This window comes from Coturnix japonica, chromosome 3 (assembly GCF_054131305.1).
Source record: "Coturnix japonica strain WE chromosome 3, WE-NBRP24, whole genome shotgun sequence".
NCBI classification, from domain to species: domain Eukaryota; kingdom Metazoa; phylum Chordata; class Aves; order Galliformes; family Phasianidae; genus Coturnix; species Coturnix japonica.
In genome coordinates this window covers 91,562,906-91,583,332 of record NC_140665.1, presented here as the reverse complement: position 1 = coordinate 91,583,332, position 20,427 = coordinate 91,562,906, and the positions used below count along the sequence as shown (strand labels likewise).

Sequence of the window (20,427 nt, the reverse complement as noted above, 5' to 3'; positions counted from 1 at the left end):
TGAAGACCTAGTTTGACCACCTCTTAATCTTAAAATATTGAAAATTTGATCTGTCTTTTATTCCTCAAGGTTTTATTGTATGACCTTCGGTCTAGTAACCCGCTGCTAGTCAAAGATCACCAGTATGGCTTGCCTATTAAGTCAATTCAGTTCCAGCATCAGTTGGATTTAATAATCTCCGCAGATTGTAGAATCATCAAGATGTGGAACAAAGATACAGTAAGTGTTTTTCTGTTGCTGCGTTTGTATCATTTCCTTTATTTATCTATTTATTTTTAATTTAATGTGCAATTTGAGTAATAAAGTTGAAATTCAAAGTAGGAAGTTGAGTTTTTAATGTATTGTAATTTACATAGCATTTTTTCCTTGTCTGGCTAAGCAACCCTGCATCTGGGAAGGTATTCAATAGCCTGTCAGGTATAAAAGTACAGTCTTGGTGGTTTTTTTATCTGTTTGTGTATGTCTGCTGATGATTCTTTTTTCAGTAGAAGGATTTAAACACAAAAAGTGGTATCTTGGCCATTGCCTTGGTGTGTGTATTTCGTTTAAGTGCACGATGAACATCCAATGCAGAGAAAAATTGGTCATTCCAGTTCTCTGCTTGAAGGATACCTTGTTTCAAGTGTAGATTTGTAGTGGTTTATGAAGTATGAAAATCAAGTGCTTCTTACTTTTACAGGAACTTGAATCGATTTTGAGGCAGATATTATGACAAGATCCAAGTAACAGTGTGCATGATGCTGTACTCATGGATTAAGTCGTAATAGACGACATCTTTATCCCTGTCTTTTGCACCTGTAGGCAATGTTGTAATCTAATTACTATAAGACTTTCTTTTGTTACATTATGCTGTTTTTGTTTTCTTTTCCTTCCATTGATGCAGCTTGTACAAAATACGTTATCCTGTAGATTCACTCTAATTCTACTGCAACTTGATTTGGTAAAAGGGTTGATCTGTAGTCATTGTATTCCTCCAAAAACAACTTGCTTTGTGCTGTATCTGTGATTTTGTGGCTTTGTAATGAAACATATCAAGAGCAGTTACAGTAGTTTAGAGGCACTTATTTTCTAACTATTTCAGGCAGCCATTTTTCTATTGTTGTATTTTTTCATGAACTTTCAACAGCCCTTTTTAATTTTTTTTTTCCTATGATTGCAAGCAATTTTTTTATGCTCTTCAGTTACTTTTTATTGTTTAAAAAGGCAAATAATTTACTGGCTATTATTTAAAACATCTGCAGTGGCCCTCCTCCATTTTTCCTAGGTACAGAGATTTTCCTTACTGAGAATGTAACAGTGCAAGGTTCGTCAGGTGGCCTCTGCAGTGGGAAAAGGGAGGGTTTCTTAGTGCTGGAAGGCAAAGATAGCTTTGGACTCTTTCCTAGAGTGTGTTCCAGCTGGCTCCACCTCTCCCAGATGTTGGTTCCTGACTATCTCTGGCTGGGAACCAACTGCAGAGGCAGACTGTGGGGTGGAGAGCATATGGCTTTGATACGAGAATAGCCCCATGCTGAGACGTGCCTTGGGGTGGGGAGCGTGAGGCTTTTGTCTGCTAAGACTGGGGTGGGGGAGGACTCTTATTAATCATCGGGGAGAGACCAGGGATGGGTGGGGTACCAGCATATAACTGGGTGGGAAAGGAAGGGCTCGGAAAGGTAGGTGGGATTGCTGCAGGGAAAGAGAAAAGAGGAATAGGATGAAAATTTGCTCTGTTCCTGTCGCTCATTTAGAACCATGTAGGCATGTACTCTCATGCTTTGTATTCTGTGGCCCAGTTCTTAGACACACTTCTTTAACTGGCTGTCTTGTGTCTTGGCTTACAAGAGCACCTGTATTTTGTCTGAATTTTTCAGACTGTTCCAGTTCTTATTTTTTGAAGGTAAAAGTTTCCTACTTTTAACGTTTTATTAAATAACTTCATTACTGTGCTCAACTACATTACCTGTGGATAATTTTATTATTCTTATTTTGTGTTTAGACCGCTTTAATACTGAGTTTGTAACATACAAATAAAGTGCCAAGCAGTATTTCATTTTAAGTAGACATGGGCAAGCTGGAGGTAACAAGCTGCACAAATTCTACTCCCAATCCGTCATTTCAGCTAATACACTTAGCAGAATGAAAAGGTTTAAGATTACCACGTTCAGACTTGACCAAAATGAGGGTTACTCTAGCAGTATGCCAGGGACTTGTGGACCTCATCCTCTCTTTGCATAAAGTAAAATGAAGTGAAACTAACACATCTTTTCAGCACAGAACTGAACCAAGAAATCAGGAGTGCTGCTGTACACAGCGGTGTCCTCAGTCACCTGTAGGTTACACTTAGAAGACCTGATCAGAGGCAGAATACAGTTCTGAGTTTCTATTTTATGTTCAAATACTTTAGTAACATTTATTCTATCATCCTTAGCTTCTACAAAGGCAAGTCATAATATCTAGATTTACCATATGTAACTGTGATGTTTGGATTTCCTTATAATACATTATATTCCTTCAATTACAGGGGAGGATATTTACTTCAATGGAGCCAGAATATGAAATCAATGATGTCTGTCTTTATCCAAATTCTGGTACGTCAGCTTTATTAATGCCTTATTGAATTCAAAAAGGAAAGTGTGTGTTAGTTCATTATGTTGCCCTTTTTTAACTTATATAAGTGATACAAATTAGGTCTACTTCCCTCCTTATTACACAGCTTGTAAAAAAATGGTTGCTAGTTAAGGTCATTGTTTTCTCTGCATCTGCATTAAATCAAAGACTCCCAGCAGTTGGAATCTGCTGTGCTTTCAACTGAGTGACTGACTTTTGCCTTTTCGAGTATCTTAAATATCTCATAAGAAGAAGAACTTTGTCCTTTTGTCTAAGCTAAGCTGCAGATAAGTCAGAGCATACTTTCTACAGCTAGGAATAAAACTCTTTCGACAAATTTACAAACTTTTTACAAGTGTTTACAACCATTTGATCTTTCCCCTATTTAAGTTTGGTGCTCACCACGTCCTACTGAAGACGGAGTACTTTTGTTTTTAAGCTTGGGGGTGTCCACAGGTTTGCATGCTTTTCGTAACTTCTCAAATTTGGTGTGTCTCATAACATTATGTTTCAAGGTCAAAAAAGAGCCACTTTTAACCCATTTCCAGATTCTATTTCATGGGAGAAAAAATATTTTACAGAATGGTGGTTGTATGTGCATATGTGCTTTAGATAGATTGCAGCTGACCTTAGTTTTTTCCTGTAGGTGCTTAGTTCTTAACTAGTGCATGATATATGCTTCCTGTTTAGAAAGCAGCACTGGAAAAGATGAAAGAAACATCATGGCCTGTAGGATGGCAGAGGACAAAGTTCTTGGTCAGAGAATGCCTGTGTTGCAAACTCTGCTATTATCTTAATTTTAGAAAGGTAGCAGTGAACACAGAACAACTTGGATTTTGAATCTTACCAACAGCTCAATTCAAGATTGTAGATAAGTGAGTTTGAGATTTCTAACGAGTTAAAACTTATCTTGTCTTTTCTGCCAGCTGCAGTTAAGAATCTTTTTCTTTTTTTAAAGACAAACACTTGCATAGTAATCTCTGCTGAAACGGCAGGCATTTTTGACTTTATGCAGCAACAACACTATGAGGTGTGCAGGATCCTGCTAATGAAAATATTAGCTCGTGGTCTTGATGTTCAGGATTCTGCCCCTCTGAAAGAGAGTGGTCTTCCAGTACTAGCAATTGGACTGGGTTTTCCTCGGTGTTAAAGAGGATGGCAGAATTTAGGATGCCTGGCGCTAATTCCTAGCTACGTAGAATTTAAAGTAATGAACATTTGAAGGAAGTCCTTCCAGTCATGTCAGTGCTGCAGTTGTGGAAAGCCAGGAGAGGCAATGACACATAAATACCAGTATGGCTGTAGCTTGGCGTTGTCATTGGGTTCCAGTTCTCTGAGGGCACATCTGGACATTCAGGAGCTGGAACAGCACAGGAAATCCCAAGACTTTTGCCCAGCCTATGTTCTTGTCTTATTTGAAATGACTGTTGAGAAAACCCATACTTTAACCCTTATCCTCTCTCATTCACCTAAAAAAGCTTTGCTGTTTGCTGTCATGTGAAACAAAACACTTTTTTCCCTATTTTATTTCACTGACATGGGCCAAAACTCAGAATTTCTGTCATGAGAAACTCACAGGTTTTGTTTTAGACTTAAAGAGAATAATATCAAAATGTCATGAGTGAGAAGTCATTGAAATTGATGCCTAGTATTTCTAGAGGTTTTACTTCTACCTTTTATATTTGTAATTTTATTCTACTACCGGCAATATTCAAGCTGTGTTTTAGGCCGTGGAATGTGGCAACACTTTCAATCATTCCAAATTATTATTATTGTTTTTTTACAAGTAGAAACTGTAGGAACCTTTTCTAAAACTGCTTTTCCCATTTAATCCAGCTTCGTATTCACATTTTCATTCAGTGATACCGTATAATTATCACTAAGGACAGTCACTGTCCTTTCTAAGGACGAGCTTAAAAAAAACTCCTTCTGTGAAAGCAGAGTTCTCATTTACTTCCCTTTTAAAGTGATCAAAGCAGAGTGCTGTGTAGCACGGTTGGGTGTGGTCCTTCTTCTTACAAAAATTGGTTGGAACGAACAAGCTGAGATGATGAAAGTGCTCATAGATATCTTTCATGGAGTTGTTCCTTTTTGTTGTCTTCTTTCTGTTTCTGTATTTCCCCCTTAGTATACACCCATGTACTCTTCTAAAGACAGTTTCCCGCCTTTAATTATTAGTGGAAGACTCTCAAAGAGGAGTTTTTTTTCCCCTTTACTGTCATCTTTGAAGCACCTGTGGAATTAATTTCTTTTTATCTCTAGTGATTCATATTCAGGCAGTGGAGAAATGCTTTGCCTCCTATAGTAGCAGCGAACGTGCTGATATACCAACAGAGCACATCATCTGTGAAAAATATACCACAAATTCTTGCTTTTTCCTTCAATTGCCTGCAACTCTTTAAGTTAAGCCTTGGTTTGCTGTCTGAGCTTTCACAAATGTCTTGCTTTGCCAGGAAAGCAAGCCCCCTTTTTTGTGATATTAAGAGTCCAGCTGCATTGTGTGTTTTTATTAAAAGGATTAGGTAGGAAGGATTACTCCACCCATGTTAATTGTGTTCCTGTAGTTGGGTGTAAATTATATTTCTGCCCTCCGGGTGTGTGGTAACTGCCCCATTTATTCAGAGTCTCAGTGGCATGTGTTACTTCAAGATCCTAATGTTATCTAACTCGATTGCTCTTTTGTTCTTCATGCTCTGTCTTCGTGTATTACATAGTGATCGGCTATGTCGGAACATCAAAACTGAAATAAACATACAAGTATATGCCAAATATCCTTACTCAACTCTTGTTGGGAGTATTTCTCATCTTCAATGTATCCAAATTCCTGTGACACATCCAGGTTTTTTTGTGGATTTTAATATTTTTACAGTAGTTTTTTTATCCTATTCACAGTGTTTACAACCCTTATTCTCAGCATTCCTTAGGAAAATTCATTGAGATTTCAGATTTTGATCTCCCCACCAGACTAACACCACTTTGATTTGAAGCAATAGTATCCTGTCTCTCCTGCTGACAATCTCCTGTTGATTTCCCAAGATGAAATATGAGTACAGCAGCAGACCTTAGTGTGATTTATGACTTCGGTTAGACTATAGATACATGTTTGAAAACAAAGCAAAACAAAAACCATCCCATTACTTGTGTTAGTTTGTGCCCAAAGCAGATTTTAAGTATAAGGCGAACTGAATTTGTTCTGAATGACGTAACGAGATGAACTATTTCAATTTGTTAAGAAAATTGATAGTGGTTGTTAAAGCTTAGTGTTGCTTAGTGATGCTGGGGGAGGACAAAGGGCATTAGCATGTAGGAAATTACACTTGATTAATTGCACTGCTATCAGGCTATTCTTTCCTTAGTCCTGTGTACAAATCTACCTCTTTTGAATTATGTACTTCAAGTGTATTTATGTATGTGAGTGTATGTGTGTATATAAAAGTAGTGATATCCTCTTGTGATTAATGTTTTTTAATGTGGAAATATCTTTTTAGGAATGCTAATGACTGCCAATGAAGCCCCTCGAATGAATATCTACTATATCCCAGTAAGTAATAATACAAGTTGTTGCCAATACTGCTCTTGTAAATCTGTCAGTCGTTTGGAGCCATTCATGTTTTCACATCAGGAAAATGATTTCTGCATGTTCGCATCTACATTCTCTGTTTTCTCATGATAAAGTGCATTTAAGCTAACCCTAATTTATTTATATAGTATGTAGAATTAATTGAAAACAAAAAACCCACAACAAACAAACAAACAAGTAAACAAAACAGCTTGTAATTTGTCTTTTCCTACCTATTCCAAAACTGGCAAGTGGTGGTAGGAAATGCAGGCAGAAAACAAAGTCAAGTGTTTTTGATAGCTAGTCAGAAGAGAGTTCCTAAGTAGGGACTGTGTAGCTTACATTTGAGGTGATAGTTTTGCTCTGTTGAAAAATATTTCATAAGCATCTTCAGTTTGTAGTATAAAGTGATATAGTCATGAATGTAAGTATTATTTGCTGTTCTGGCAAGGACATGTTATTGTGTGGTTTCATGTTTGGTTGTTTGCAGTAGCTTCTGTTCAGTGCCCAGTATTGAGCTCCTCTCTCAAAAGGCTCAACTGGTAACTACGTGTTTTTCTGCTGTGGGTTGGTTTCAGGGAGACTCAACAGCAGGTCTTTGGGCGTCTGCAAACTGCATCACACTTCACTCTAGTTTTGTTGTTGATTCTACAGTACTATCACTAGGGTGTTCCTGGCCTGGCAGGAGATGAATAGGATGGTCTTATGTATGCTTATGTATATTATGCATGCTTCTCCATAAGTCACTTTCTTCACATTTTGGACAAACTATTAATCTTTAGAGATCAATTTTAATTTTTTTTTTCTTTTTTTCTGTCCTTTAAGGTCTTGATTCGTATATTCATTAGGTTACTTTTTACATTATGGAACATATGCTACATACATGTTATGTATAAACGTGTAACCCCAATAGTATGCTCCTCTGAATTATTCTGTACACCACTTGTACCGAGCTGTGTTGTCAGATTTTTGCATCTGAAGAAATGTAGAATTTTACACATAAGGTTTTTATTGTTTTGGGGGTGGTAAATTGTCGATTTCTTGAATTCTTACCACTTGATGTTCTGGAGCTGTTCCATGCTTTATGTAACAGGGGGCAGAGGGACAACAAATATTTTCTATTTTAGATGCCATATTACCAGTAGGTAGACAATGAACATCTGTGGTTCTATTATCTTCTCCTTTGTAAAGTTTCTGGAGTAGGTTGCCAAGCCTTTTTTATCTATCTGCCTTTTATTAAGTGGATTGGAGAAGGCAGACTCCCACATTTTCAGAGTCAGTTCAGTTTTTAAAACTTAGATTGACTGGTTGCTGCATCTAAATAATTCAGACCCATTCTTTGTCTAGCTAAGGCTTGGGTTCAGCTTCTCTCTGAAAACTGTTCATTGAGATTTCTGTTTCATCTTCAGGTGTGTATGATTGATAACAGTTCCACAATAGCATGTTAGAGGTGCACATTCAGCCTTACCACTGAGCAAAGAAAAAGGTTCATTTCCTTGACTTGCCCCTAGCAATGGGTGTTGTTAGAATTTGTTCTAACTGTATTACTACTAACTATTTGTTCATGACTATAACAAAAAAATGTTTTTCTCTTTCAAATAATATCACTTTCACGGAATCCTCTCTGAATGTTGTATTTATGTTTCTGAAATTGAATATGGAATTTTTAGCTAAGAAGTATAAACGCTCTGCATTAGATCTAAGATTACGCTCAACAGACATCAACTGCAAACATAAATAGTGCCTAACACTGTCTAGTACTTTTTCAAGTTACAGGCTGTTCCAATGAAAATCAACATTAAGCCATTTTCCTTTTTCATTCTTTGATTAAGTCCACCTGAACTTGTTTGAATCATAACTTTTTAGGGGTTTTAGGTTCACCGTGACACATGAGCATACAAATGGATCCAAGATTGGTTCCCAAATGGTGAATCTAAGGATAAATATAAGAGGGGTTTTTCTGGTTCTTTTTTTGTTTTGGATGAGTATATGAACACTAAAACTCATTTCAAAGGCCACCACCCAGGCTATATTTGCTTTTTTGGATAGGGTAAACTTGTCCAGTTCATGTCTTCACATTTTGGAAGGCTGATGAAGGTACCATAACTATTGGCATGATTGTTTTATTCAGCAATCTCTAGTTCACCACAAGTGAATATTTTCAGATAGCGTAAAGCATACAAAATTCATTTGAGACAACAGAAGAGTTAAATGTAGAAGAAATCACTTTGATATTAAGGCAGAAGTTTCATACTTTGCTAACTTGCTCTCTGTCTTTTCACTGGCAAGAATGAAAGGGCTGGCACAAATCACAAATAGCGTGTTATAATTGAAGGGTTACTTGCCACATTTCCTAAAAATCGAGTATGTAGCTCACAAAAGCTGCTTTTGTTGGCTGTTCTTATTATTATTTGTTTAATCTTTTTAAATGAAGAAAATGAAGAAAATATAAAATGGAGAAGTCATGTCAGCCTCAGGGCTCCAGGGCATTTGTTATTAAGGAAAACTCAATGTTATTAATGTGTTCATGTTCTGCTTTTATTCCTTGATCTCTGAGGCTCATTATTTGAGCTCAGCAACGCACACCTGTCCTTTGGTTTCTATGCATTGTATTATTAAGGCATGTCTTCTACCTGTACTTGGAACACTGATTAATTTCCTTTGTACAGACAAAGATGAGTTTGGTTGTGTGCATCTTTGGAGCAGAGCTTGAGAGGCCAAGAGATTTGCTGTTTTACCTGATCTCCTTTCATGGGAAAGTTTTCTGGCTTTTCATAAGAACTAAGATTCGCTGGTTTGTTTTTTGTTTGCTTTCAGAGAATAGCTTAATTTTCTATTTATTTGTTGGCTTTGAGATAGTCATGAATAGAATTTAAGATGCATCCCCTCTTTTTGAGATGTTGACAAGAACAAAATTATAATTCTTCAATGCCACAGCAGAATAAACGCCCAAGGGAAAAACTACTGCCATGGAGGACAGTTGTGTTTCAGAGCTCTTGGAAGTACTTCTGTCTTTGATTGCCCCAGCCCTCATTGCCCGGTAGTGCTAGTAATTATTACTTTTTATTGAGGGTTGTTTTGATTTTTTTCAGTCTTCATTGGAGTAACTACAGAGGAGTACCGTGGATTCTTAAAATCTTGAATTTGGTGGTGCTGGGCTCTAGTTTACAAAGTATGAGAAAAAAGCCATTTTGGAAGAGGTGTGCAGAAGTCTTGCAGCACAGGAGCGTATTCCATGGATGAATGCACAGACCTAGAATCCCCTGTCCTTGATTGGAGTTGGCCAGACAGCATAGGACTGTGCCCAACCTAATATACCCAGCCTCTCAGCAGGTTTTATTGGTGTGGGCACAGTGCTGTGCTAACATAGCTGTATGACTTCTGAACTGGAACTGGTTTGTGTCTGGCTAGCTTGGAATACGGTCTGACTGAGCTCATGTCTGAATGAATTATCTGTCTACATGTGCCCGTTCTCTCCATTGTTAATGCCAAAGCTCAATTTCCATTGCAAAAAAAAATGACTTGTCTCTTGAACTTCAGGGTTATGAAGGAGTTGACAACAGCTATCATAATATTGCCTGTAAGTGAAATGACGTATTTCAGGTTTTACTGCAGGATTTTCAGCATGATAGGTATGACATTTGAGACTTGGAATGTCTGAGAGAACTATATTTTTCTTTAAAAAAAAATAATCAGAGTAGTTGTTTCTTTTGTCTGCAAACTGTTAGTAAAGGCAGGGAGAGATTTGGGTTTACTAGAAAGATTTGGTTTTAAATGGGAAGATGCCCTGTGCAGGTACATTTTAAATGGCAGATTTGGTTTTAAATGGAAAGATGCCCTGTGCAGGTATGTGGTGCAAAGCGTGAGTAAAATCCCTTCTGAATCTGACCGTTAAAATGAAATGTTTGTTTTATATAGGGAACATCTTGAACACCTTTGCTTAGAGACTTTGTTTTTGTTTTATTTTGTTGGACTTTAATGAAGGCAAGTGCCTCTGACTGGAATCGGGCCATTTGCCAATAGTTTAATAGTTAACTTGCAGTTTATGCAAACACTTGGAACCCGCTTCTTGCCAGCTGGCTTCCTGGTACCTCGCTTTGATGTGTGCCTCGGGAAGACTGAAATGAGAGCAGTGTGCGCCTTGGGATACTATTCAGACTACTGACTCAGAAACGTAAGTTGAGTCAATAGTGCAACCCGGTTCTGTCCAAAGAAGTGAAGGGAGGAAAAAGCTCAACTGGCATATGTTAGTCCACTGGACCGGGATCTAAAATGAGTTGGATTCTCTTAAATTTAAGCTAAGCTGTCAGCTTCCATGACAAGTAATGTTCTCTTTTCAGATCCTACATATTAGCTTCTGGATGCTTTGGTTGGAAAGAAAGAAGCACATACATTATTTATTCTGATTGTTTACTACTGGTTACATGAACACATCTCAGTGCACATATTTCAAACCAGTCCTGTCTCCTTTGCTGGACTTGAAACTTTGGGCTGCATAGACATACTAAAACTGAGCTTGCTCTATCCATTAGGCTGCTAAAAGAAGAGAGCAATTAAGAGTTTAATTAATTGAGTGTAATATTCTGTGTTCTGGATGCTTTTTTTTTTTTCTTTTCTTTTGTTTTTGTTTTACTTGCCTGCAGTCTTGGCAGAAAACTCCCTGTTGAGGCTAGAAGCAATGTACTTTTGGTGTAGGGAAGATATTAAGCTCTTTAAGAAGAAATAAATCCTGGAGCATCTCTGGCTTCTCTTCAGGTGGTTTTGAAAAATCATTTGATATCCCGGTGCTCTCCTAGTTCAGGGCTGCTGGAGTTACAAAGTGGAAATGTTTCAAGGGCGAATATTTCTTGCCTACTCAATGATTCAGTTTGTCCAAGAATATCTTCATTTTGGGTCTGGATTCTAATACAATTCCCTCTTTGGATGTATGAATCTTGTTGTTGCTAGAAATATTTATTGACTTTGTGCTCGTGAAATGAAGTTCAAACCAGACACTCCTGGTGCTTCTTTCCTTTCATACATGTTACTTTAAATTATTTTGGTTCTTCTTTTTTTAGACTTTCTGCATGTCTATTAATAATTCTTTATCACTTTTTTTTTTCTACCACTCAAAAATATACAACCTTTAAAAAAATAATTCTTAGTCTAAGGAGGACATGTTTTGGTTGGACTGCAGGTTTTCAAGTTAGCTGCCACTTCTGCCTGACCTGAGTGAAGAGTTGTCAGTCTGGTGACAGTGCCATTGACTAGTTCTGTACAAGGGGTTATAACAATCAGAGATTTATGCTAAAGTTTTGTTGTTCCTCAGTTAAAGGTGTCAGAGATTCTTCATGTATGGCACTCTCCACACATAACTATGTAATATCCTTTCAGAACAGTCCCATCAGTTTTTATCAGTCTAAGATTTTCTTTCTTATTCTTTCATTTTTTTTGGAGATCTACAGTTGTCCTTTCTCTCTTGGATCTTCATATGGTGGGGATATGGTTAGAGGAAACACCTCTCCAAGGGTCGTCCTAAGACCAGTGTTGGGCATCATTAGCCAGCATTCAAGTAGTTGTGGGTGCCATTTGGCGTTATGAGTCCCATCCTCTAACCTGATGTTTGACTTCTGCATGGCAAGAGCTATAAATTAAATAGTACAACGCTTTGTATTTCACAGAATCATAGAATCGTTAAGGTTGGAAGGACCACTAAGATCATCCAGTCCAATCATCAACCCATCACCACCATACCACTAAACCATATCACTCAGTTTTGGATCTACCCTGTTCTTAAACACCTCCAGGGATGGTGACTCCATCACCTCCCTGGGCAGCCTGTTTCAATGCATGACCACTCTTTCTGAGAAGAGTTTTTTCCTGATATTCATCCTGAACCTCCTCTAGCAAGCTTAAAACTATTACCTCTTGTTCCTTTGCTGGTTACACAGAGAAAAAGGCCAGCTCCTACCACACTAAGGTCTCCTTTCACAAAGTGGTAGTGACTGACACTTTGACAGTAGTGGAAAGGATTAGCAGTAGCCTGTGGGATTATGATTTCTTTTAGGATGTCTTCTGACTGGTATTATTAGGTCATCCCGAAATGCCTAAACTGTCTTCTTGAAGATGGTATGATGAGTCTGAATTGTTTTCAGAAGACAGTTGTTCATCGACGTCAATGCAGCTGTTACCTCAAGTCCGTTTTGGTGAGGTGGAAAGCAGCCCAGCCGTAGAACTGATTTGAGCCAAGAGATTTATTTATTTTTTTCACTATCCAGAAAACATTTCATTCCCTGGGAATAAAACACTGTAAAACAAAAATGCAATAGTTATGACATAGACTGGGAAATATTGGTCTTAACTGTAGTTTTGCTTATTTCAGGATCTGTGAAATGACTATAAAGCAGGGATGTTACGTAGTAGCATATTACAATCACACTTCGGGATGGTGTTGAAAGAAAAAAACTTTCCATTAATAAAGAGACAGTTAAGTGCATCTTTGGCCTTCAAGCTGACTCTGAGCTTTGTATATCATTCTTCTAGAACAGTTTTCCGTTCAGAACATTCTAATCCTTTATACATAGAATTGTGCAAACAGTATAACAAGAATGCCTGCTGAGTGATATATTACCCATCTCACAGTATTAACAAGCTTAGGAAAAAAAATTGTTTATCTTGATAAACAGAAATGTGAACTTCCTCTTTTTAACCTAAACACTATCAAACTGAAAAATAACACACTAGGCTTATTCCCAACAAAGGATATCCTCTATTTCCCATGCACTGACTGAAAGAAGGTACTGCTTTTCACACATACACAGAAGAAAAACACCGAGCTGTGATAAGTGGGAAGCAATTTCTGATCTTCCTGAATTTGTTGTAGCTGGTGATGGTGCTGCTGATGTAGTAGTTTAACATCTGAAGAGTGAGTCCTGCTTACTGCCATTATGAGTGATAGTGATAGTGTGGTAGACATCATTTGTCCTCCTTTTTCTTTAATGGACAGCACCATCACAAGTAATTAAAAGATGTGATCATTGAGAAGGAATTTTTACACTGTCCTATGTTCTGTCAGCACATGGGTTTTTAAGCTTTTTGTAATCAGAAAAGACAAAGGTCATGATAATTCTCTGTATAACTTCAACTGAAGATTACATTGTATTTTTGAAAGTGGAGGATCTTATGGCTTATCTGTATTGTCATCTGTCTGCATTACCAGTGAATCAGATGTGCTGAATTATGACTTATTTACAAAAATAGTTCAAAGTATAAGGATTTAAGATTTCTATCCTACAAACCTGATAGATGAGCAGAGCTAATCAAATGTATGAAAGCCAGCATTGAGAAACATTTAGAAAGATACTTCCTACTCAGAGGAAATCATTTCCAAAGTTACATAAAACTTCATGCTGAAATTGTTCTCGGGAAAGAGTAGGTTGGTTTGTGTGAAGGTATCCTCATTACCTGTCTGGAGGAGATGCACATTCCTAACAGGTAGCTGCTTTTCCTTTCTTATGTGTTGTCTGGCAGAAGTGCTATAAACATCAAGACCAGTTTGGTGCCAGATTTGCAAAGAGCGATTAAATTGCCACGATAGGAAATTATCAGTGGCTTGTCTGTTACATAAAGTAGTACAGCTGCACTTGTCTGTAAAATGCAGGTCATGCTCTGAAATACAGTACAGTCTGTTTGGTTTTCATGAGCTTAAAGATAACACTGCTGTAAAATTGCTTGCCATCTGGCTTGTATTGCATGACCCCGGTTTCCAGGCACAGAAGAGAAAGGCAGGTCACCATGCAGGGTGATGGTTGGAAAGTTTCCTGTTCTATCAGAAATCGTGCATTTCTAGCTTATTCTTAGTTCTTGCTTGGTTGTAAAGTAGGTTGCAATCAGGAACATAAAATCAATATAAGTGATAGTTTTGAAGTTTTGTCCATTGTTGGCCCATAGCCTAGTGACTATGCTGTTGTTGGCCCATAGACTAGTGACTGATGCTGTTGTTTTGTGATGCACATTTTTGACCATGTTGAAACAGGCAGAACTTGTGTGGAAGTTCTTTTCTGATACAGCTGATATACCCAGGGCAATTATGAATTTTCTCCTTATCTGTTTCCCTACCATCATGGCTGAAAATGAAGGGCGAGAGTAGTGGTGTACTTGGAAAGTTTGGGCGGCAGTTCTTGTTTAACACTAGAAAGATCTTAAAAGCAACATTTCCTTTAACACACTCTCTTAAGGAGCAAAACCTCTGAGTGCTCATTTAGCAGTTCCTATTGCACAATGAAAGGTAGAAAAACCAACCTCCCTCAGATTAATGAATCTACCAAAAATGTCTGGATGTACTGGAGTTAGAGTGAGAGAAAAAGCCAATTTGTTGTATAGTTCATTGAAATTTATGAGTGTATGGGCTTAAAACCAAATGCAATCTTGGTCATAGCTGTGCTCCAGTGAGCTGCTTGTTGGCCATGGAAGATAGTTGCTTTAAAAGTATCAAGTCTAATCCATATAATAATGTAATGTGAATGAAAATGTGAAATGAAAAATGAAAGCATATGGGTAATTCATGTGGGGTATATTGTCAACATCCATTTAATTCAGAGAATTAAAGAATTGTACTCACAAAGTAAATGGGATTAATTATGAGATTGAAAGGGCACGACTGGAGTTGGTTGTAGAGTGTTCACAGGGAAAAGGTAGAATAGAAAGGAATGGCAGGATGATATTAAAAGTCATGAATTGCTTGGAGGACGTTGGTTGCTATGGGATAGGTACTGTGTATGGAAATGTAGGTAGAGACATAACAAGGTAACATCATCCCAGGGCTCTTCTCTAACACAGGCTCATCTCACGGCTTCCCTGAAGTATGTGGCCTGTGCATACTGAAACCCAAAGTGCAGAAATAAGAATGGAGAAATGGAGGTTTTCACATGTACAAGCTAGAAATAGTATATCTGGTTTTAGGGAGTTACCAATTATGGTTGATGTGACCATGAGGGGTAACAGAGTATAGCAAGGTATTGTTTTTCCTCTTACCATTTCAATGCCTATGATGGAAACTTTTCAAAATCATTACATATTGAGATCTGTCTGATGCTTAAAATTAGAGAACAAAACATTAAAAACAGTACTCTTAAAATGAATAGTAATTAATTACTCATGTAATTGCATTAATTAAACCTGGCTATGCAATTAGGGAGCTAATTACGTTGAAAACGCAATTGCACATTTCAATCACTGCCCACACCCTGGAGATCGCCCAGTTTCTTCTCCTTCCTTTATTAGACCTTCTCTAATCTTCCTCTCTTGTTGAATGGCATAACTGAAACTGAATTGAAACTGCGTGTGCACACGCAGATGTGCACTTGCTTTCTCCAGCAAATGGCTGCAAATTGAAAATGATTATGCCATTTTATATATATTTATGCGTTCTACAGGTAAGGTATTTATGTGAAAGCACTGAGTCGTATGTGTAAAGTATATTTAATCTGGAAAAGAGCTCTCTGTGTTAAACTGCTTGAAGGCATTTTATTTTTTAATGAGAGCAGTACAGTGGAGGTCTTCCTTGGGTCACAGTGGCCCAGGCTGTTTTATCACAGGCAGTCAGACTATCATCTTGCCCATAAATACGCCACATTTCATCTTAAAATCAGTTATTTGTTTCTTCCTATTATCTCCACACATTTTCTGACGTTTAGCTAAGTTGTCAGTGTTACTGTGATAGCTTTGCATGTATTTGTTCTTATTGCTTCACAAATCATCCCTGGTGGCTTTTCACTGTCTGTGTTATACTTTGCATTCGTGTATCCTGAACATGATTACCTGAAGCTTTGCAAGATGTCTCTGCTGCATTATTATCCCTGTCCTATCCCAATACAGTGGCTTCGTGATTGTTCTATTGATCTGTGGTCAGATAGTGTCATTTTTGCCTGTTCTGTTCTTTGCATCTGGTAGTGATTGGCTGTAAATGTCATCCAATTTGCAGCTTTGTAGTTTGTCCTTTGCACAATTCTCAGGCATTTTCCCACTCCATGTGGCAGTCACTGGTGAAAATATTCAATAGCTTCACTTGTAACCTCCTTTCTGTACAGTAATTAGCATAAACTGTTTCTCATTAACCAGCCCGTATCCTGCCTTACAGTTATTAACATTACATCTAACGGGTAATTCTGCACAATACGCTGTGCCCAGAAACATGCTAAGAACCTCAAAGATGGGCTATTTTTGTTGTAATTGACATTATTCAAGTGGAATGGCAGTGAATGCTGTCACTGCAGCTGAATATCTTTTCTGTCTCATGAAGGTCATACAGTCTGACTTCAACACCCATAAAGGATGGACGGACAATTTGAAGATTTTTGAAAGGAGGTTTTACTTTTACGTTATATCATGAAGGAACGGTGATTTATTTTCATACTTATTTGCAACTTTGTGATTGTATGTGTTCCTCTGGGTATAGCATGATAACAGCATCACAGTGCTAGTGTCTGTGAAGCTGTTTGGTGCTGCCCTGTAGAGCCAAGGCAGCTTGTGCCTCACCAGTGCATGGCAGAGGGGCAGGATCACCTCCCTCAACCTGCTGGCAGATCTTCAAGTGGATTCTTGTGTGCACACACATCAGTCTCTGCATTTGAAGTTGATTAATTTAAATCTCATGACATCTGACTATAGAAGCTGCTGAACATGCTGGACTGCCTTGAAGTTGAGTGAATTCCATGTTTAAAATGAGTTAGATTTAGACCCGTTCTTTTGGTGTCAAATTATCACGTGGCATCTAAAAGTGTGCAAGTGCTGTCTGACTGAAGATAAGGAACATCTGCTGTGGGCTAAGGATAGCACCCACTGTATCCTCATGTTCATTAATTGCAGGGATGATTCAGAATGATGCTCATGAACTAGACATAGCCCAAAGTACAGTACAGTGCTATGCAGAGCCACACCATGCAAGGTACATGGTGGTACAAGATGACTGAGTTGTCTTGTAAAATAGAGCCATGTTCTCTGAAGTTATTTTATAGTATTTTCAAAACGTTTGTCACCTTGTTTTTATCTTCCTGTTCTTGAGCAGTTTGGCCTTGCCATGGGACCAGCTTGTAAACTCAGATTATGCTGCATTAGTTGTCATAGTTTGTTTTCTGTGTTTACACATTTTACTGTATACTAATACAAATTTGGCATTAGATGGCATGGTACTAATAATATTAGTTAAAAGCTCGTATCTTTGCTTCAAATGGTTTTGTATAACACATCAAAGGCAAGTTACCTGTAGTACCCATGTTGAATGAGGGCTGTAGTGGGAAGTCTCTGTGGTCAGTGTGCCCTGCTCTGTGTCTCCTTCTCAGAAGAAGGGCCTTGCTCTTCAACAGAGGATTCCCAGGCCTTGATCACATCTTGTTTGGAATCCTTTCAGGAGGAAGGAGGGAAAGCAGGAAGCAGTCTGCCTGTGCCGCTGCCAGCTGGCTCAGCCCACGGCCTGGGCTGCTTTGTTAATAGGCGAAAATAGTTTCAGAGACAGTCTTCTTCACTTTCACTGGAAATCAGTGCAGATTGTTTCAAGAAGTGGTAATTCTGCTGAAAATGGAATAATAATGAACATAGCAAAGATATTGTTTTGATCACCCTTGGTGATGATGTCTGGTTTTCCTAGCCTAAGAAATATTTGAGCAAAAGCCAGGTTTAGATGTGCATTCATTTAATGATTTTCCCATTAGCTGTATGCAACTTCTCTGGTACTCACAGAGAAACCTATCTGATATTTCATAAAACTGGAAAGATGAGGCTGTGCAGCCCAGCTTTTCCATGTGTCCTACTGCAATGGAATCCAGTGACCTGGTACAGGGAAAAGCTGCATTCCTGAATCTTAACGTAACCTGGTGCCCACAGTGTGCACACAGTTACACTGCTGTGGTTTTGTTTTATTTATTTACTATTTCCCCCTAAAACATATACTGTACTGCACGCTTTGATGTTCCAGCTTTGGCTGGGGCTGTTCCAATACGGAGTGGAGTTGTAGCTGAAGAGCAGATAAACTTCTTTCTGTTATTTCTGAGACTTCTGCTTTAGTTCTTCTTTTAAGGATTTACACCAGTCAAAAGCACATCTGGGGATTACCCTAATTGGTTGCAGTTGTCTAAATTCTAATGAGTAATATGTGATGTGTAATGCTTGAGCAGATAGTGCCATGCAAATGGAAGTGATGAAAAAAGTTTATTGAAGTGATAGCGATCTTTACATAATGTGTCAGCAAGATGGAATGAAGGGAAACTCTTTGTTTAATTGGAGAGTCGAGGAGTCTCAGCTCTCACTAATAAAAATAATCAGCGCAGAAATTTAGATTTGATTACAGAAGTCGTGTTTAGTGAGGTAAACTTTAAAGGAGATTTCCCTATTCTAGTCATGTTTTGATGATGTGGTAATGAAGAAATGACTGCTGGTTTATTCAGTGGCGTGAAAAATAGTGGAACATTTTCTATTTCTAGACTACTTTCTAATTTATATATTAAAAAAATAAAATAAAAACTGGCATTTATATTTAGAAGTAAATTTGAGAGGAAATAACTGAATGGAAAACCCACATGGACAGTCTGCAGTGCTGACATGAAACTGACCCGAAAGTTGTATGATGTTTAAGCTGTTACAAGGTCACAAGTGGGAGTCTGGTTAATACACTAAGGAGTGAAGACATCTTAGGGTTTTCCCTGGAAGCTCTTTATTAATTGGAATAAAATTTGCAGCACTGTTTGATAAAAATAAATTTTAAAAGAATTGTCTGTTACAGTTCTCAGCCCTAAAGACATGCCAGATACAAAGACAAAGGTATTGAAGAGTATTATTGTCCAGAGTGTTAGTCTAGAATATCAGTAGAATGGTATGGTCTAGAATACAAGGTTACGTTTTTGTCTATAGTTATAAGCAAAGATCGCTATGTAGACTAGTAGTCTGTTACTAGCAGACGGCTACTACAGCGCATATTGTACATGTCTACTGACCACCTTCTCTTGTTAAACTGTTCATATTGTATATATGTGTGCATGTGTGGAGGTTTTCCTGGGAATTTTTAGTAAACAAAATGGAAGTCTCATTCAGAGTCCCTCTCCAGCAGTTCACTGACTGCTTTGCGTTCTGAAATGCCAATGGATTTGCTCTGGAGATAAAAATGTAGTGTTGGATTTTTCCATTTGGCCAGCTCACCTACTAAAATAGTAATATTGGAATAGTTGAATATGTGTGTATCAAGATAGAGCGGAATTTCAATCAGAGCAGCGGGAGGGAAAAGTGAAAGGAGATAATGATTAACTTGGGAAGTTGAAGGAAGCAGGTATGGAAAAGAAAGTTGACAGCGCAACATAATATTGTTCAAATAATTCCTTTGCCTCATGGTGGAAATATGCAAGTTTTGTTTTTCAATATTTCCCATTATTTTTTTTTCATGCAGTCTGAATTTTCCTTGAATAAAAGTACATTAAATATTTCTGTGGTGTTCTGACTTAATTAAAGTAAATAGGGCAGAGTAGGATTTAACATGATTATGCAGTGAAGTAATGAGTTTACGATCCAGCTGTGCTTTGCAGATTAGCTGATACCTACTGCCCTTATTTAACTTAATTGTATTTATAACATTTAGCTCTGAGCTTTTAATAAATTACTTGGTCAGGCTAGGATCACTTCTAACACTTGAAGTCTCTGTATTGTTGATCTCAAATAAATGACCTGCATTAATGTAACACTTACATAATCGATTGTACTCCTTATCTTTAATGCAAGCAGTAGTTTTAATTGTGTTCTCTAGCTGCTGTTCTTAAGGTGTATTTGACTTCAGAGGGATTCATGTCTTCTTCCATTACAGCAAAGTAGCTGAGAATGTAACTGTAGGCTTTTTATTTTATTTTTTTTTCTGTAAGAATATGCAACTTTGTAACTATTATATCTATAGGTTTTGGGACCTGCCCCCAAATGGTGTTCTTTCTTGGACAACTTGACTGAAGAACTGGAAGAGAACCCAGAGAGCACAGTTTATGATGACTACAAATTTGTAACCAAAAAAGACCTTGAAAATCTAGGTAAAGCATTTGAATCTCCTTGTTAATTGACATCTTTGCTCGGGTTTTTTTTGTTTGCTTAGATTTGTTGGTTTTTGGTTTTTTTTTTCATTTATACATTTATAAGCTTGGTAGTTCAGATGTGACTTATCAGTGAGAAATGTTTGAGAACCATTCCAAATTCATTGGCAGTAGTTTCTTCCGGTCATCTTGTTTATTAATATAGCAGACTGATGACTTTTTGTTCCTTGGTTTGTTATAAAG

General features: G+C 37.7%; 1 protein-coding gene across 2 annotated transcripts in view; it reads left to right on the top strand.

The window, feature by feature from the left end:
* The window catches only part of NOL10 (nucleolar protein 10), a 43,676-nt gene that overhangs the window by 12,009 nt on the left and 11,240 nt on the right, over positions 1-20,427 (top strand). Inside the window, exons 11-14 of one of the 2 annotated variants that reach the window (XM_015859421.3) lie at positions 70-219; positions 2,504-2,570; positions 6,078-6,130; positions 20,058-20,184. In XM_015859421.3, the coding sequence (XP_015714907.2) occupies positions 70-219; positions 2,504-2,570; positions 6,078-6,130; positions 20,058-20,184 (397 nt within the window). Of the gene's footprint in view, positions 1-69; positions 220-2,503; positions 2,571-6,077; positions 6,131-16,427; positions 16,591-20,057; positions 20,185-20,427 lie in introns of those variants that run through there. The other variant, XM_085543953.1, reaches the window with a different exon arrangement.